This window comes from Canis aureus, chromosome 1 (genome assembly GCF_053574225.1).
Source record: "Canis aureus isolate CA01 chromosome 1, VMU_Caureus_v.1.0, whole genome shotgun sequence".
Taxonomy (NCBI): Eukaryota; Metazoa; Chordata; class Mammalia; order Carnivora; family Canidae; genus Canis; species Canis aureus.
In genome coordinates, this window is record NC_135611.1 from 68,362,507 (window position 1) to 68,381,199 (window position 18,693).

The following is an 18,693-nucleotide window of genomic DNA, read 5'->3' on the forward strand; positions in this document are numbered from 1 at the left end:
GTCACACATAAATAAATAATAAATATATGCATGAATTTCTCTGGAAGGTAATATGAGTTTTTCTAAATATAAAATATTTAAAATTATGGCTATTTATTCTGCAGAATTTTTAATATTTTAGTTCTAGTTGGTGATTTAATATCTAAGCAACAGAACTCAAATAGAATTTCTAAAGCAGCTATAAAGGGCAGACATGTTATAGAGATGAATGTAAGTCCCCACATGTGCACACATACATACGTATCCTTGTATAGTAATAAAAAGACCACTGACACAGGCGCACCAGGCTGACTCAGTGGTAGAGCATGTGACTCTTGATTTTGGGCGTGTGAGTTAGAGCCCTACATTGGTTGTAGAGTTTACTTAAAATAAAAAATAATTTTTTAAAAAGATCACTAATACGAATACTGCTCATTTGGGTCCCAGTCTCACACTTTATTTATGAACCTTGGGCAAGTCACAAACTCCTAGAGAAATTAAAGTATGAGACCAATCTAGCTGACCTTTAGGTACCCATCCTATCCCTTGGTTATCATATGGTTTATCACATTATCATATGATGTCATACATATATTATATATATATATATCCTACTAAAGCAGTTATACTGATAAGAATTATATTTAAATTATATGAATATTGAAATATGGGTGATATAAGCACTTATTTTGCATAAACTAAATTTTGAAAACATTTAATGAAACTTTAGACAATTTAGTTATCTTGTTTTTATTCTTTATTTAAAAAAAATTCCAATTATTCATAGAACAATAACCTTGGAGTCTTCGAGAAGACTTTTTTTTTTTTTTTTTTTGAGAAGACTTTTAAGAGATATATTTTGTCTACCTCTTCCCCTTACCTTTTAAGGGAATACTCCCTTCCAGCTGCTCTAATTCACATTCCCTCTGAGTGCAGGGGCCAATACCTAAGCAAAAACCCTGCATCATAAAGAGTTCTTATTTTAATGGGGCATACTATGTTGAACAAAAACCAGCCTTTTTGTATTAGTACAAAATTGTAAATAATGGTAATTTAAATGAAAGAGATCTTTTTGGAGACTCTCTAAAGGTAAGTTTTTAGTGCTTCCTCTGCCTTCCGCTGAGGTCATGATCCCCTCAGGCTCCCTGCTCCATGGGGCGTCTGCTTCACTCTCTCCCCCGGCCCACCTCCCAGTCATGCATGCCTGCCCTCTCCCTCTCTCTCTCCCACTCAAATAAGCAAATCTTAAAAATCTTTTTAAAAAATCAGCAAACTCAGTGCTTAATAATATCTGTATTATATTAGGCACCTTCCAGCTTTTTCTAAATGCTGTGATAATGCTTGAAGAGCTTACATTTTTAGTGATTTTTAAAATTTAATCTATCAGCTACAGTCTTTTAATATAAAGGTGTTCTCAAATTGGTCATGTTCTGAGTGAGGTCTACCCCAAGACACCATGATGGAAAATGGTCTTTTGTGAGAGTCAATGAATACTCTAAGCTAAAGATTTAGAGAATAATTGTCACTAAGTTTAAAAGTCCTCATGGAAATTATGGTTTCTACTTTTCAGCCCACATGAAATCTTTATCTTCCTCACCCACAAAACTCCTCCTTAGGAATTTTACACCTTAGTCATTGGGTTGGGGGTGTGGGGAGAAAGAGAACTAATATTTGATTAAAACAGACTACTATATTCTAGGTATGACACTATACAGTTCAATAAGGTGGATATTATTACCCCATTTTATAGAGTAAGATAAAAGGCTCCAGTGGGAAAATAGCATTACGGAACCAATTCTAGAGCTAAAAATCCTTGATTTAAATGTTGAGTTCTTCTATACTTTCTAGCTGTGTAACTCTGAGAAACTGACTTAAACTCTCTGTGTCTCAATTCTTTCATCATTAGTTGTGATAATAAGACCTTCTTATAGGGTCGTTGTGAGGATTATGTAAAATAAAGTATACCAAGCATTTTAAAAAAATAATTGGACATGATGAGTCTAATGAAAGACTGATTATTATTAATTAACTTGCTCAGAGTCATTAAAGTATCAGGGTGGGAATCTTAAGTTTCAAATCAATGTACTTTCCAGTCTTCTGCAATCTACATTGAGGACGTTTTTTAAAAAGCACACTGAATTTTAAGGGATGTTAAAAGCAACTAAATGGGAAATTGGGTTAACATATGTTAGTGATCAAAACATTTCCAGAGTTTAGGGGATGAGGTTGGTTGGATGCAAAGCTGAAGATCCTTTGGCAACCAAGGGTGTCAGAGATGAGAGAGAAGGCAAAAGGGAAATCTACTGGAAAATATTAAATATAGGAGAGCAAGTTGAATTCCTTCATAATCTATGGTTAGTCAGCCATATGTTGGGCATAATATGATAGGACCCTTGCTCACCGGTGTACTTGTGAAGGGTTAGACCAATGCAATGGAGAACCTGCTCATTCACTAGGGCTGAATGAAATTCTCCAGGACCATCCAATATACTCAAAACCCAGTGTTTTCCACTGAGGAAAACAGAAGGGTTCCATCTGTCCACTCATTTCTGTTGCGCTCCTTCTTAGGCAAAATATCCTAGGCACTAGCAGAGCTATCAATCCAGCAGAGCTGCCATTGATTGTATAATGTGAATTTTAGCCAAATACATCTGAGAATTATGTGATTAATTGGATATGTAGATCTTAGGGATCTATCCTCAAGTCTGACCAACATTACTAGAAATGCAGAGAGGCCATTAGGGAGAGAACTCTGCTTGGGTAATTACAATCATTCATGGCCCATCCTTCTCTGTTTACTGTGCTTCTACTTTAATTTTAGTAATAAGTTCTAATTGTGTTCCAGAAAGAAAAGAGAACATGAGCATCACCATCTATCAGTGACAAAGGAACTGGGTCCCAGTTCCAAGGATGGCATTCCCTTAAGTATATGTATTCCAGTTTGTATCATTATGCAGATCTTGATTTTAAAAAAGTAAATTAAGATGACTCTATAGCATCAGTGACACCAAGTACTTAAAGATCTTTTAATTTTTGAGATGTTTCACTTACATTAAATAATTATTGAATGATTAAATAATAATTTTATCTTTAGAAGTAAAACTAAGATTAGAGTAGCAGCCTGTTTTTTTTTTATCATAATACTTTTTTTTTTATTACAATATCCAAAAAACTGAGTATGCAAGTTTAGGTTTCAAGACCCCTTCTTCAGTTGTAGGAATGTGCCATCTCAAGACTATATATTTAACCTATAAAGAAGTTCAAATGTAAAGAAAAAAGAAAATGCAGTTTCTTCATAAATATTCTGTGTCTCTTGCTACCAGTCACATATTCTCTTGTAAACCCTGAAAAATTCCCTGCAAAGCAAATAATATATATAATATATATATTATATATGTATAATATAATATATATATATATATATGGTGTGGCTATGTGTGTGTGTGCAAAGTGTACAGTAGCTCCCCTTCCCCAGAGATCAGCTGTTTTCCTACTACTTAAATTAAACTAAATTTAATTCCAGGTTCAAATATAGCATTTTTCTAAGTAGAAAGAGGAGGCAATGATAATCCAGTTGGTTTAAAAATACTAGTTTTGTTTTTTAAATTATAAAGACTTTTAAATTTAAAACAACATGGAGCACTCACATTGTTTAGTGGTGCGATTGTGATTATGACCTGAAATATTTTATTTTTAAATCACTAAATAGTGAGACAGTTTAGGGAAACTCCCCATTTATTTTTATTTTTTTTAAACTCCCCATTTAAATAAAAATTTCAAGAAGTCATTACTATTATAATCTGAGATGAAAACTCTGAGGAATAAATTGAATATTTACAAATAATCCAGAATATGGGATTCAAATTTTCACAGGTTATCCAGGAAAAAAAAAAAAAATCAGCTAAAGGTTGCTGCAACCTTCATCTAGAAGTATAAAGCTTAGTGATAGTTCTGCTTTGGTGATTTATCTGTTTAATCCCTGATCATAAATCTTCTAGATCATAAGCATTTTGGCTCCAAATTTCTTAGATAATATTGCTAAATAAATCAAATATGCAGGGAGATAAAGATAGATTGGTATAATTATTATGATATATGAATACAGACAAGCATATAATATTTAAATTATACATATATATCAATTTCATCAACTATTCACAGTGTCCACTGTTTGCTTAGCCCTCTCATCGTGGTGATGTATATATTCTAGCTATAGATTGTAACTAGGTAGTGAAATTTATCTCTAGAGAAGCAAATAAATATGTAAATATTTTGAATGTTTTATATTCATTAATTTCTGGCATCACATAGCTTATAAATTAAATATAATATGCAAGAGACATGTGAATATTCACCCTTGAACACTTAGAACGTGTTTGAAAGGGTAGTTTTTTTTAAAAAAGGGTAGTATTATTGAAATCATTTGTATAATAAAATTCAAGATATTCTTGGTACAAGACTGGACAGAGGGTAGGCCCTCAATCATTTTGAATACTACTTCTTTGTGTGCATCAGGCCTGCTAGAATTTTTTATTTTTATTTTTATTTTATTTTATTTTTAGAATTTAAATTTTTGAAAGATTGTAACACTCCTAGAGCTGACTTGGCCTCACTCAGAGGGGCTACATTGAATTATTGCTGATATAATTAGTAGTTTTAATAGAGAAGTAGAACTATTCCCAGACAGAAGGTAAATTTAAGAAAATATCTAGCAACATTCTTTAGAAACCTTGGAGTGTGTTAGATGTTTCAGAACACTTTCATACACATGTGTTTTATGTCTACGTGAGTGATGACAATGTATTTCACCAGAACCTCTTATTAGAAGGGAGAACTAAACTCCAGAGAAATCAGATGCCTTGATCATGACCATTACGGCTTGCTTGTGGCAGAACCAATATTAGAATCCATATATTCTGATTCACCTCCCTGTGCTTCTTCCAAGGGGGCTATGGAAATAGAAACCATTACAGAACCATTGAAGAAGAGCAAGGAAACAAAAAAAAAAAAAAAAAAAGAAAGAAAATTAACAAAGCTTCGTGATAGACAAACTGTAAATGTTCGTTATAAGCAATGACCCCAGGGCTTGGCAACAGTTCTGCTGATGCTAATGTACGGGATTAGAGCACGATGAGAAAGTACAGGTCTAAGTAACAAGTAATTAAATACCTTAAAGTCGAAAGAGATCAACATATTTTGGAAAAAAAATCTGAAGCATTATTAAATGGTAGCTAGAATTTATCGCGGTACCATGTGCAGTGCTTGCTTTCATGCTTTATCAGCACACATTCTCTCATCTCACTCAATGAGGAACTCAGATTTAGAGGAAAAAGAGCATCCAAAGACACAGAAAACAGCCCGGTTCTAATTACAAAATCCAGTGACGGACGTTAAATCAGATTTTATATCAGCCGAAGGTAATTAAGGAAATATGGGTTTGCTTAAAGGTTCTCCTGAGGTTACGGGCGGAGGTCATTGACCTGTAAGGAGAAAACCCTACAGCGACACTTCACAGCTTCACGTGGCCCAAACCACAGCCACCAAGTAACTGAGTTTCCCCTTGGTTTTTCTCCCTCCCCTCCGGGTCCTCTGCTCCCTGGGCAGTTGCCACTGGGCCTTCTCACCACCCTCCCTGGGGCTCCCTCGCAGACCCTGTAGCATCTGGTCCCTCTGGTGCCTCTCCCCCAGCCCCTCGAATGTTCCAGGTTGTAGTTAGCTCGCAGGGGTTCTGCTCCCCAGTTGTATACGCAGGCCTAGGACGCGCCCTGATGTTATGACGCTGGGCCTTTCATAGCACATCACAGCCCCGAGAGGCCACGCAGATGTTACACGCTTAGGGACAGATCACGGTAAAGACCCGAGTCTGGGCTCAGCCATCAAGAAGGGCATTTCCATGTGCACATCCTTACGAGGCAGTCTCCCAGTTGCTTCTCATCCCCCCTCCGATCCCCTGTGCCTTCTGTGGCGGGAAGGGGATGAGTCAGGACGCAGAGCGCATCTCCTGCTGCAGGAGAGCTGGGCAGCCGGGGTCTCCCGGCGTGATCTGGGACTCGCTGGAACCAAGCGATCATCTGGCAGTCCCCTTTCTCTGCACAGAATAGTGAGCTGCGCATTCTGCTGCGTTTGCCAAAATAAATTCTGTAGATGTTTTCGGTGGCACGTGTTTATTTCCTGTTCTCATTTTATTTTTGTTGTTGAAAGCCCTCTTCTCCACGGCAGTAACTATAATCATAGCCGGAAGCGAGCAAACCCTCAGTTTTTATTGTTTAAAGAATATTGAATCATAGCTACAGATATAATTTATGAGGATGTTTCCTTTAGATGCATAATGTCAAGTGTGTGTATCCAAAAGTTTATATATATATACACACACACATTGAATTATTGTTCAATAATATATAGATATCTATCTATATAGATATAGATATAGATATATAGATATACTTGGTTTTATATATATATATATATATATATATATATATATATATATAACCAAAAATTTAAACTTATTTAATTCTTACCAGTACAATGAATGCTGGTTACATGAAAAAGAAAACGTTGAATTAGAAATGATAAGTCCTCGATTCCATGCTCTAAAGTCTCCTGGATATTAGCTATGACCTTGGGCAAGACAAACGATGCCTGCCCCAACCAGCTTATAAGATATTATGCAAAAATGATAAAATTATTTGTAAAGGCCCTCTGAAAATGTAAAGATCTAGTCAAGTTGAGTCTCTTGTTGTTCTTTAATTTTTTTTTTCCGGGAAAAGTATTGATTTTTGTCCATGGGTGCATTTTACTTTACTTCTGTTGGTTTTAACTGACACATGAGTACATTTAAGAATTTGTTTTACAGTTTTAAAGTGTCAAAAACCCTGTTAAGCACCTTTGACATGACTTAACAGTAAACTGATTTAGGATTTTAAAAAATAATTGGTATGGTCTTCTTTCCATCGCTGTAGTCTCACATGAGTGGGAGACCCAGGGCTTCTAGTTAGAGTCATTTTGCCCCAAAATGATGAGACAGTTATAGAATGCCAATTTTAAAGTAAGACATCCGTGTATTCTGCAGATGTCAAAATCCAGTCCTCCCTCTTATGTCTGAAAACAATAGCAAATCGCGAGGTGAGTGAGGGAAAAGAAAAATTCAGTTTCTTTCTATTTTTACACATGCCTTGTTTTCTCCAACGCGGTCACTTGTTTTCTCCAAGAAAATCGCTCATGGTGAGGTCCTAGTTTTTTGATTTTTAAAATTTCAAAAGAATTTTTTTTTTTAATTTATTTTTGGCGAGGTCTTTTTGGGAGCCGGCACCAGGCTGCTGTCTCATGAATGGCTCTCGTCACAGAGCACAGGCTGGCTGTGGCTTGGTTCCGCTGCCCATGCAGCCCCCACAACCCCTTAACCTGGAGTCGCTTATCTGGGTAATAGTTGTGACTCAAGGTACCACAAGCCAGGCTTCAACAGATTTATTTTGACCTTCCACTGAGTTGTTTTCGTTTTTTTATTTTTTTAAAGATTTTATTTATTTATTCATGAGAGACACAGAATGAGAGAGAGGCAGAGACCCAGGCAGAGGGAGAAGCAGGCCCCATGCAGGGAGCCTGACATGGGACTCGATCCGGGGACCCCAGGATCACGCCCTGGGCTGAAGGCAGGCGCTAAACCGCTGAGCCACCCGGGCTGCCCTAGTTGAGATGTTTTAAATGATAGAAATACTTGGTTCTAATTGCTTGCTGCTATATATTAAAAAAAAAATTAAAAAATTAAAAAAAATAAAAACCATCATTCCGTGTCTGCAGAGCGGCTCGGAGGTCAGCCAAAGGGCAGTGGCAGGAGGCAAACTGTCAGCTGCCCGCAGCACAGGGAGCCTTCCAGCGCGGCGCAGGGGCGGGAGCAGAAGCAGATCAGGCCGGCGGCCTGGCCCTGGGCCGTGAGCGGGCCTTCGCTCAGTTGTCCTGTCCCAGGAGAAATCCGGTTAGGGAGCAGAGAATGAGACAGAGGTTCCTTGGGGGCGTTTTATCCTAAGATGCTAGAGCAGCGGAGCTCCCAGAACTCGGAGGGGCCGCCGGCCCGCGGGGTGACTGTGTCAGGGTTGGGGTCCAGCGCGCGGGTGTCCCATGGGGTGCACCTGCGGAAGCCCCCCTGGAAGTCTCTGATGACCCCGCGGGACCCCAGCCTGGCACTCGGTTCTGACCCGAAGTCCGCACAGAAAGAGCTGAGGCCACGGCGGCCGCCAGGGGTGCGATCGCAAGGGCTGTGGGGTGGTTTGGTTTATTGTATGTTTGAGCAGCACGTGCGGGTTGTGTATCTCCTGAATGCCTCTCAGGGGGGGTCAGCCGCCTACACAGCAGGGCCATGTGGCACTCGCGTGCACACCCCCTGCACATGGTCCCAGTACACAGAGTATCCCTCCCAGCATCCCCCCCAGTACCCCCCCCTCCTCCACGATCACATACCGAGTCTTCCAGAATCTCAGACGGTTCAGAAGGACTTGGCTGGCAGGGAAGTATGATGCCCAGTGTGGCCAGGCCCAGGGAGCCCCTGGGAAGCAGCAGCGTGGGGCCACCCGGCGAGATGGGCTCAGGCCCCGAACAGGCACGAGTCGGGGAACCAGGCCACGGGCCGTGCTCACACCGCAGCAGCCGCCGTGTCCCTTGCCCCTGCCTCCGCCCGCCTGCACCTGCTGCCGCCCCGGGGACACACGAGAACAAGCTGCTACTGACCTTGTCATGTGCTTCTCCTCTTGTCCCTGCCGTGGCCCCACGTGCAGCTTTAGCCCCACATGCCACTTAGAGCGAGGCCTCGGGCTGATGTGTGATGCGTGCCCCGCCGGCTACACGGGACCCCGCTGCGACAGGTAAGCACAGCCACGCGCCCGGGCGCCCCAAGCCACGGGCCTTGGTCCCCCGCACGTCTCCGAGCCGCTGCCACGCTCAGTGAGCCCGAAGGTCCTCCCAGGACGTGTCAAACAAATGCATTTTATTTTCATAGTTTATTTATTCTCTCAAAATTGCCCCATAAATCTCCATTCACTCAGAGAGGGTTTGATTAATGTTTTAGTCTTAAAGGTTAAGCATTAACCTACAATCTTTCTAGAAGGTGTTGCTCAGGTGGAAAGTCATGCACTTTAAGATTTATCTTACTGCCTACGTGGGCACCATTTGCTTTTCATAATTAGTTTTTTGTTCCTAAAAATGTGACTCCAGCGTGTAGTTCATAGTTCGGGGAGTGGTCCATGATTTACCTTAAATACACCCGAAAATAGAAATGAAATGTGATTTATTACTGTGATTTCTGTCCTCTTCTAATTACTCCTGGGCCAGCATTTGAATTCCCGCTGATTGTACGCGGCTGCTTTGCGGCGGAGCCAGAGGTACTATTTTACGAAATCGATGGGATTATTTGTCTCCTGAAATGTCTGCGAAGCAAAGGTCCTTCTGTGTTTCCGTCTCAGGATAAAAATGGCCCAGAGCTCCCCGAGGATCACTGATGAGCGCGGCCGCCACCCGGGCCTGGGGGGACAGAGGCGGGGACCCGCTCTCCACCCCGAGGGCCTTCTCCATCCCCACCCCACTCCCCCCCACCCCCCCACCCCCGTGTTCCCTTGTCCCCCCTGTCAGCCAGGGCACGCTGGGGGAGGACACGGGCCAGGCACCAGGAGGTAAGGTCGCAGGCAGCTGCAGCCGTGCAACAGTGAGGGCCACCTGCGTGCATGGCGACACCTGTGGATGAGCGACAGGGGGAGAACTGACAAAAGACTGGATCCCTGGCAACTCAGAAGAAACTGGAGGCCTTTGGGTTAATAACCAAAAAAAGGAGGGCACGTGTCTGCTCTGCACCATGATCACCAGCCAGGACGCCCCCCGGGCCTGCTCACATCAGGGCCCCCACCCTGCCACGGGCGACGGACGTGCCAGTCGCTCCGCCTCACGACCACTGAGTCCCACTCACACGGCTGAGCTGCACTCTGAGGTCCTCACGTAACTTGTCTCATGCTCTGTGTCTCTACACAAGGCACACAACGCTTGTCCAACCACCTACTGTTTAAAATCCCACATTTGATTTAACCAGCATCCGTTCAGCCACCACCCAGGCCAGGTGCAGCTCGATGCACCGTCCTCCCATTCAACAGGTCGCATCTCTAAGCGGGTGACAGTGGCTCCGTGTGTCCCGGAGACAGCTCCAATGTGGACCATCAGAATGACTGAGGGAGGAAAATTACCTGACAGCACCATGTTCGGTTTAAAATCTTTATTAATCTGCTTAAAAAGAAAATAGAGGTGGACCGATGCAGCTTCTCCAATGGCCTATCTTCCCTCCGATCGCAGCTTTTCGGTCAAAAGTCATCTTCGACTATTATTCTGCGGAGGACCAAATGTCGTGTTTTGCTAGCCAGAACTTGGATTCGCGATTTCTAGGAGTATTTAGGGTTTATCATTCGTCTGGATTTACATGATTTCAAAAGCATCTTGTTAGATGGATCCCAGAACATTAGGGGAAGCATTTCAGGGGAGGTGCAGGCTGTGGGGGGGCGGGGGGCGGCTGGGGAGACTAAGGGCATCACAGGAAGATCCTGGCTGTGCTGACAATCTTGTAATCAAGACTGTTCTGCAGGAGATTGGTGAAATCAGTGTGTGCACACCATCGATGTAAACTGGCGCTGGAAAACCAGAGCAGCACTTCTCCCAAACCGCACATTTTTGAGATTGAGTTCCATGACCGCATACGCCTAAGAAGCGTCTAGTAGCTTGTTAGTTCTGACATGTCTGGACGGAAGAGACCGGTTGCGTTTGTTTAACTCGGCATTTTCTTTTCTGTTCTTGATGTGTAGCTGACACTCAGGTATGTGGTTCCAGGTGTACAGTGGGCAACTCTAGGCTTTGCACTGTAACTCAGCACTTCCCAATCTTGGGTGACCATGAAGCCCTGCTTTTCGATAGATAGATGATAGATAGATAGATAGATAGATAGATAGATAGATAGATAGAGATATAGACAGGTAGGTAGGTAGATAGATGAGATAGATGATAGATAGGTAGGTAGATAGACAGGTAGGTAGATAGATAGATGATAGGTAGGTAGGTAGATAGATTAGATAGATAGATGATAGATAGATGATAGATAGATAGATAGATAGATAGATAGATAGTAGACAGATATAGATAGGTAGATGATTGATATACTGACAGAAGATAGACAGGTAGGTAGACAGATAGATGATAGATATATGATAGGTGGGTAGGTAGATAGATGATAGACAGGTAGGTAGATAGGTAGGTAGGTGGATGATAGACAAGTAGACAGGTAGATAGATCGGTAGATATTTTAGCAAGAATGCATCTCAGATGACAGCTCAGGTGGACAGGAATTGGAACTGTATATTCTTTATCTCGATTTAACTTCTATTTTGAGACCCGGGCTCCGTAGTGGGAGCTGTGGGAGCTGTGGGAGCTGGGAAGCATAATCTCAGTCAAGTACACTTTAAATTCCCTCCATGGTACATGTCAGTTGTATCTTAATTTTTAAAATCTGGGTTTTTTTTTTTTTTCATCTCCTCCCATCTCCCAGGCTTGAACCAGAGTTTCTAAGAGGCTTACTTAGTACCAAGAGATCTGAATGCTGGAGTGAGTGAGGAGTGTGTGTGTGTGTGTGTGTGTGTGTGTGTCTGTCCGGCTGTAAGTCTGCAGGTCCTGCCGTGCTCACCACAGACCTAGGTCCCACCTGTCCCTGTCTCTGCCTCCGCAGCACCACTGACTATGCCCCCTGCTGTGCCCTTCTTCCCCAGGACTTGTTCATCTACCTCTACCCCCCCTTCACCCCCATTGCCCAGCAGCACCCCCCACCCCGTGGCAACCATCAGTGTGTTCTCTGCCTTTATAGGTCTGCTTCTGCTCTCTTGTTTATTCATTTAAAATAAAACAAAGAGCCTCTGTAACACACAGCGCCCTAGCTCCCCTTCTCAGCAGCTCCTGCTTGGGGCCAGAGCACCCGTACTTTCGGGTATCCCTGCTTTCCTCTGGGGAATGTTTGAAAGAAAAGAAAAACAAGAGCCAGGGAGCGAGGGAATGAGCTACTCATGATGGCACCTTGCTGAGACTCTGGGCCTCTGTCCTCGTCAAGGAGGAAGACCATGAAAAAAACCCAGAAAGGAAAGTATCTTGGAGGGCGGAAAGGGGTGAGCCTCGGGCTTCCAGAGGAATCTGAGAGAACATGGGAGGTGGGCTGGCCGTGCGACACCCACCCCAGGTCACGGGCAGCACTCACCACGAGCCTCGGGCCCCGGCAGGTGTGGCAGGTGCACGGCACCTGGACGGACGCAGGGCAGCGAGGCGGCCCTGGGGCCCCGGGCCGGGGGGGGTGCTCCGCAGGCCATCTGTGCCCCCCCTGCTCCTCCGTGCCCCCCAAAATAAAGAAAGGAACCTTTTTTTTTGAAGCCTGGGCAAGTTGACCCTGCGGGGTCGGGAGGGCAGCAGGAACGCAGGGCCCGCGGCCGGGCCTCCCCAGGTGGGGGCGAGCCTCAGGCCGCTCCGCCCACCGCGACTGGAACCCACGGCTCAGAACGTGGAAGATCCACCTGCACATTTATCCATAGGATTCAGGTTCTAGGGCTGAGGCGTTTCCCTTGGCTTTTTTAGGTTTCAGTTCCAAAACCCTATTTAGAGAGTCTCCACTTGGTGACCCCAGGACCCTGGGGGAAGGCTGACCCCTGCCCCCGCTCCCCCCCGCCTGCTCTGTGCCCCCTTCCCCCCACCTCCCTCCTGCTCTGTGCCCCCACCTGCCCCTCCACCCCCACTGCTCCCCCATCCCCACTGACCCCCACCGCCCCTCGCATGCTCTGTGCCCCCCACCTGCCCCCTGGCCTCCCCCCACTGCCCCCCACATGCTCTGTGCCCCTGCACCTGCCCTCCCACTGCCCCCCGCTCTGTGCCCTCCCCCGCTCCCTGCCCCCCCCGACTGCTCTGTGCCCCCACCTGCCCCCCACCCCCACTGACCTCTGCCGCTCCCTGCATGCTCTGTGCTCCCACCTGCCCTCCCACTGCCCCCCCGCCTCCCCCCTGCTCTGTGTCCCCCCACCTGCCCCCTGTCCCCTGCCTGCTCTGTGCCTCCCCACCTGCCCTCCCACTTCCCTCCCACCTCCCCCCTGCTCTGTGCCCCACCAGGACACGGAGCCCGAATCCTTCCCAGCAGGACCATGGCGCCCACGGGGTGGTCAAGGGCGGTGGGGGGAGGTGGCTCGCCAAGCAGGTGGACGGAGGTGGCAACCCGGGTCGGGCTGCAGATCATGGGAGTCCCACCCCCTGTTTTAGCCAAGAGTCACCGACCACCCGTACAACAGTGAGGGGAAGGGTGGCCATGGCTCTGAGCTGCTCCTGCCCTTGGTCTTCAGCTTCGCTCCCCTCCCCGCCCTCCTCTCTCTCTCTCTCTCTCTCTCTCTCTCTCTCTCTCTCATTGTCCCTAAGTCGTCAGTACAAAGAACCTGTCACCTGATGGCATGTGGTGTCTAGGATCTCATCCACGTTCAGTGACTTCTTGCTAAATAAAATATTGCACTTGTGTATGAGAAACAGCAACAACAGAGCAAGCGTTGGAGGGAGCAGTGACCTTGTCACGATGTCCGTCTGTCGCAAGGAAGCCAGCAAACGGGTCTGCGAGTGTGCTCGCCCTCCTGTGTGTGCAAACGGCAGAGGCTGAGATCTCAGATTCCAGCCCGTTGCGCAGCTGAGCGTGCGGGAGGCCCGCAGTTCACGCGGGTGCTAGTGAAGTGAATTCAACTTGAGCGGACTCTGAGACGCTACGATCATCAGCAACAGTCATGTGATTGGCGGTGCTACGTTCACTGACCCCAGGGCTACTGTTAGACCTGTACTGACGCATTTCTGTGTGTGAAACAGGCCTCTGTGTACAGCCCCGCGCACACACACCAGCCACGCAGCCTGAATGCACACTCCTATCACGTATGCTCAGGATACTTTCTTACACGTTCGACCACCACAACAAAATAAAAGATGCCTCTTTGGTTATTGTACTTAACTGTAATAATTTGCTCGTGAGCTGAGGGTTCCTTTTCATTGCGGAAGACTATTGGCCTTATTAATTGGGTATCTGTGTTAAGAAAATTTCCCCGATCTTGTTATATAATGCCATCTCTCCTGAGGGCACTAAGTCATTTTGAGGAAAGCGAGCTGGAAATAATGGGTTTTCGTTGGCTGTGATAACGATCATTGTATATCGTTATTCCAGTGGAGCAAAGTCACTGTCTTAATGGTAAACAAACTGAGATGCGAGTGTGTGCGGATGTGATCATAAGCTCTGAATGTCAAGTAAGGCGAGGAGAATTGGGTTAAAATTCAAAAAAGTCTTCCTGTTATCTTTATGGAACACCACCTCGGAAGGGGGTGACGGGCAAACCTTACGCACCAAAATGTTAATTCCTATTTTACGGTAGATCATCAATAAGCGGTTCTATTTGTGGGTGACGGTTTCCCTCCAACGATATGCATACTACGACCTTCATATCTTGCGAGTGCATGACTAAAACTAGTCACCTCATTTTTTAAAATTATGATAAAAGGTTAATTCACTTTAAAAACTGAGTATTATGGCACTTACGAACGTTCTAGAAAAGTTAGAGTAATTAATGACTCTGCCCCCTGATTGTGGTGCCATTAAAGCATCCTCACATGCTGTGTGGACGCGAATCCTCTCTGTTTGGAAGGGCAAAGAGCATCTCCGTCCATGGTGACACGGGCCCGTGAGCAGATGAGCACACACGTAGCGTACTGTTGCGATGATAGTCTCCTGCCTCGCTTTTGTTCCCCTCCGATTCTGATATTTGCTGCAAAAGACTTTTTATTTCGCTTAAGATGGCACAGATGACAGACTAGCCTGACTGTACGACTGTACGAGATGCTGTTTCGTTTCTCCTTTGGCAAGTGCGGCTTCACACGAAGCATGAACAAACGGAACTGGAAGAGAAGTCGGAGCGGAGTATAAATAGCTGCCTCTTAAAATCCTGTGTCTGTGCATCTGTGACATTAAGTAGCATTTTGAAACAACATATGGATAAAGGGAAATTTGATACCATAATTTAAGAAATCTTCTCTACTGTGCCTCATAAATAAACAAACTCATTCTTCCAATAATATGTAAACTAGTAGTGCGTCCTTTAAAAAAAAAAAAAAAAAGGAGAGAGAGAGATACCTAGAGTCCGCTGATGTGAGTTGTGGGCACAATTAAGCCTCACCTTCCAGCGTGTTCCCCTAAGAGGCAGGCGTACCTGCTCCTTGGTAAAGGCTCTTCGATGAGGATCTGCCTCTGTCTGGAAATGCAAATATATACAAACCCATTATGCATGCGGAGATACCCACGGCCCCCACCTGAATAATAATGAGAATCTTTGGAGTCACAATTTTCCGTTTAATAAATTCCGAATCCTCATTGCTGAATTTCCTTGCGAGTCTGTTTCCTCATAACAAGCTTTTGTTACAACAACAACAAAAAATGTGAACCTTCCATATTTGTACAGAAAACAACCAATTGGAGTAGATGCGTGTGATGTGTTGCACTACAAAGGCCTCCCAGCACGGACCCGCGTGCCTCTAGAGTGCCAGCAGCAGATTTCTTATTATGCTTTGGACTCATCTTCGGTGCCAGTGACAAGATTTTTCTTTTTTTTTTTTCTTTTCCTGGCTGAAATCTAATTACTAGTTGGGCTGGCAGGATTTCATCTTGTATCTACACCGCAGTTCTAGAAAAACATTTTTTAATCACCTTGCATTGGAGAAAAGGAGCGCTCGGAAAGAACGTACATCACCCTGGGAGAGGGTAGCGTGAAAACCATACAAACGGTGCCCCGACGGGTGTCATGAGTTGCTCCCAGATGCTCACTGATGACATTCTCCCCCCTAGGTGTGCAGAAGGCTATTTTGGACAGCCTTCCGTTCCTGGAGGATCGTGTCAGCCGTGCCAGTGCAATGACAACCTTGACTTCTCCATCCCTGGCAGCTGTGACAGCCTGTCTGGCTCCTGTCGGATATGCAAGCCAGGGACCGCCGGCCGGCGCTGTGAGCTGTGCGCTGACGGCTATTTCGGAGACGCGGTTGAGGCGAAGAACTGTCAGCGTAAGTCCTGAGCCCCCGACGCCCCTGCCAGGTGACGCCTTGCGCCTCGGAGCAGCTGCCGAGCTGCAGAGCGCGGCCTGGAGCGCAGGGCATGGTGTGCGCCGGGCTTGCCCTGAAGTGTCTCGTTACACTAATAGACTAAAGCCCGTGCAAGTTGCCGCACGGCCCAAGGGATGTTGCTTCTCAAACGTTGCACGCGTTTTGAAAATAAACGTGCTCCCGGTAGGCGAGAAGCGCTTAGAGATGAGGTGAGCCGGGTTCATCCTAGTGCTTGCCTCATTGCTGATCACTTTCTTAAAATGAACTGATCCGCCCGTGTGACCTCTTTGGCACCGACCTCTGTTACGCTTTCCTATGAGAACTTTATATTCCTGCATCTCATAGTAGGTGTAAAGTTCTGCCCGTGTTTTACACACTGGCATTCGTAATTGTTGAACGATTGGCCTTCTTTACCTTAGGACTGTTCATGCAATGGTGCAGCTGTGTTTCCTTGCACAGAGTTAGCTATCGTGGGGCGTCACCCCGGCTCATCGGTGCACTTCTTGGGTCGCCTCTGCCTCCTTAGCTGCGTTACTCGGGGTTGCATCGAATTTGCTGATGCTTTATATTAGCAGTAACATACCAGGCAGGAGGAATCTTACTGTGCGGAATCCAGGGACATGTGAGCCCAAGCCCCCGAGTATGGTACGTGCCATCCTCAACTTCACCTGCTGCTGTAATCTCGAGGTAGGACAAGTTATGATGCCCACAGTTCACTTCTGTCGACTTCATTAAGTAAGAAGGGATGCTTCGAGTCATTGACTTGGGACCTAGGGCCTGCAAAATTACAGAAACTGCTGAACATGTAGTGTCTTGTCACTGTTTCTGCTGTAAACACCAAACATCAGGTAGGACACCCCCTTTCAATAGCAAATGTGTCTTTCTTCTCATGGGCTTGGAAGATGAGTGCCAGATTTTTGTCATTTAAAAATGACAGTTTGTTAAATTAAAAACCAATCACTCTCATACTCTGGTTTCTCTTCACATCGAATAAATCTTTGACCTTTTACTAAGATGTGAAAAAAAAAAAAAAGAAAACCCACAAATCATTCTCTAGAACAAAAAGCACTTATTAATACCACCTGGAAAGTGGTATTTTTAGATTTATTTTATTTTTTTAATGATTTTTAATGTATTTATTCATGAGACACACAGAGAGAGCAGAGACACAGGGAGAAGGAGAAGCAGGCTCCATGTAGGGAGCCCGATGCGCGACTCGATCCCAGGACCCCAGGGTCACGACCTGAGCCGAAGGCAGACGCTCAACCACTGAGCCACCCAGGCATCCCAACTGATGTTTTTTTAAAGCAAAATTTTCAACAGATTCAGATGTAATTATATTGCTTTTGCTATTTTTTCAAGTTTTTATTTTAACTCCAGTCAGTTAACGTCTAGTATAATATCACTTACAGAAGTAGAATTTAGTGATCTGTCACTTACATGTAACACCCAGTGCCCATTACAACAAGTGCCCTCCTATTAATCTTCATTGGGCCTTCAACCCATCCCCCCCAGCTCACCTCCCCTCCAGCAGCCCTCAGTTCGTTCTCTATGGCTAAAAGTCTGTTTTACGGTTTGCATCTCTCTGTTTTTCCTCCTGTGTTCATCTATTTTGTTTCTTAAATTCCACAAGTGAGTGAAATCATATGGTATTTGTCTTTTACTTATTTCACTTTGCATAAAACACTTTAGCTCCATCCATGTCATTGCAAAGGGCAAGTTTTCATTTTTTTATATCTGCATAATGTTCCCTTGTATATGTACCTCTTCTTTGTTCATCAGTTGATGGGCATTTGGGCTCTTTCCATAAATTGGCTATTGGTGATGATGCTTCTATAAATATTGGGGTGCATGTGTCCCTTTGAATCAATATTTTGGTGTCCTTTGGGTAAGTCCCTAGTAGTGCAATTGCTGGGTTATAGGGTAGCTCTATTTTTTACCTTTTAAGGAATCTCCATATATTTTCCAGAGGGGCTGCACCAGTTTGCGTTCTGACCAACATGTAAGAGGAATGGTTCCCCTTTCTCAACAGCCTCTCCAACATCTGTTATTTCCTGTTGTTGATTTTTACAATTCTGATTAGTGTGCGGTGGGATCTCATTGTAGTTTCGATTTGTATTTCCCTGATGAGTGATATTAAGCATCTTTTCCTGTGTCTGTTGGCCATCTGGATGTCTTCTTTGGAAAAGTGTCTATTCATGTCTTCTGCCCATTTCTAACTGGTTTTTTGGGTATTGAGTTTGGTAAGGTCTTTGTAGATCTTGGATACTAGCCCTTTATCTGATATGTCATTTGCAACTATCTTCTCCCATTCTGTTGGTTGTCTTTTAGTTTTGTTGACTGTTTCCTTTGTTGTGCAGAAGTGTTTTATCCTGAGTAAGTCCCAGTAGTTCACTTTTGCTTTTGTTTCCCTTGCCTTTGGAGATGTGTCTAGTAAGAAGCTGCAGCAGCTGAGCTCAAAGAGGTTGCCCCCTGTGTTCTCCTCTAGGATTTTGATCATTTCCTGTCTCACATTTACGTCTTTCATCCATTTTGAATTTATTTTTGTGTGTG

The 18,693-nt window shown here is 44.7% G+C and overlaps 1 protein-coding gene across 1 annotated transcript in view; it reads left to right on the top strand.

The window, feature by feature from the left end:
• Positions 1–18,693, top strand: part of LAMA2 (laminin subunit alpha 2) — a 597,066-nt gene that overhangs the window by 349,311 nt on the left and 229,062 nt on the right. Inside the window, 2 exon segments of the mRNA XM_077902686.1 lie at positions 8,751–8,837; positions 15,890–16,101. Coding sequence (XP_077758812.1) covers positions 8,751–8,837; positions 15,890–16,101 — 299 coding nt within the window.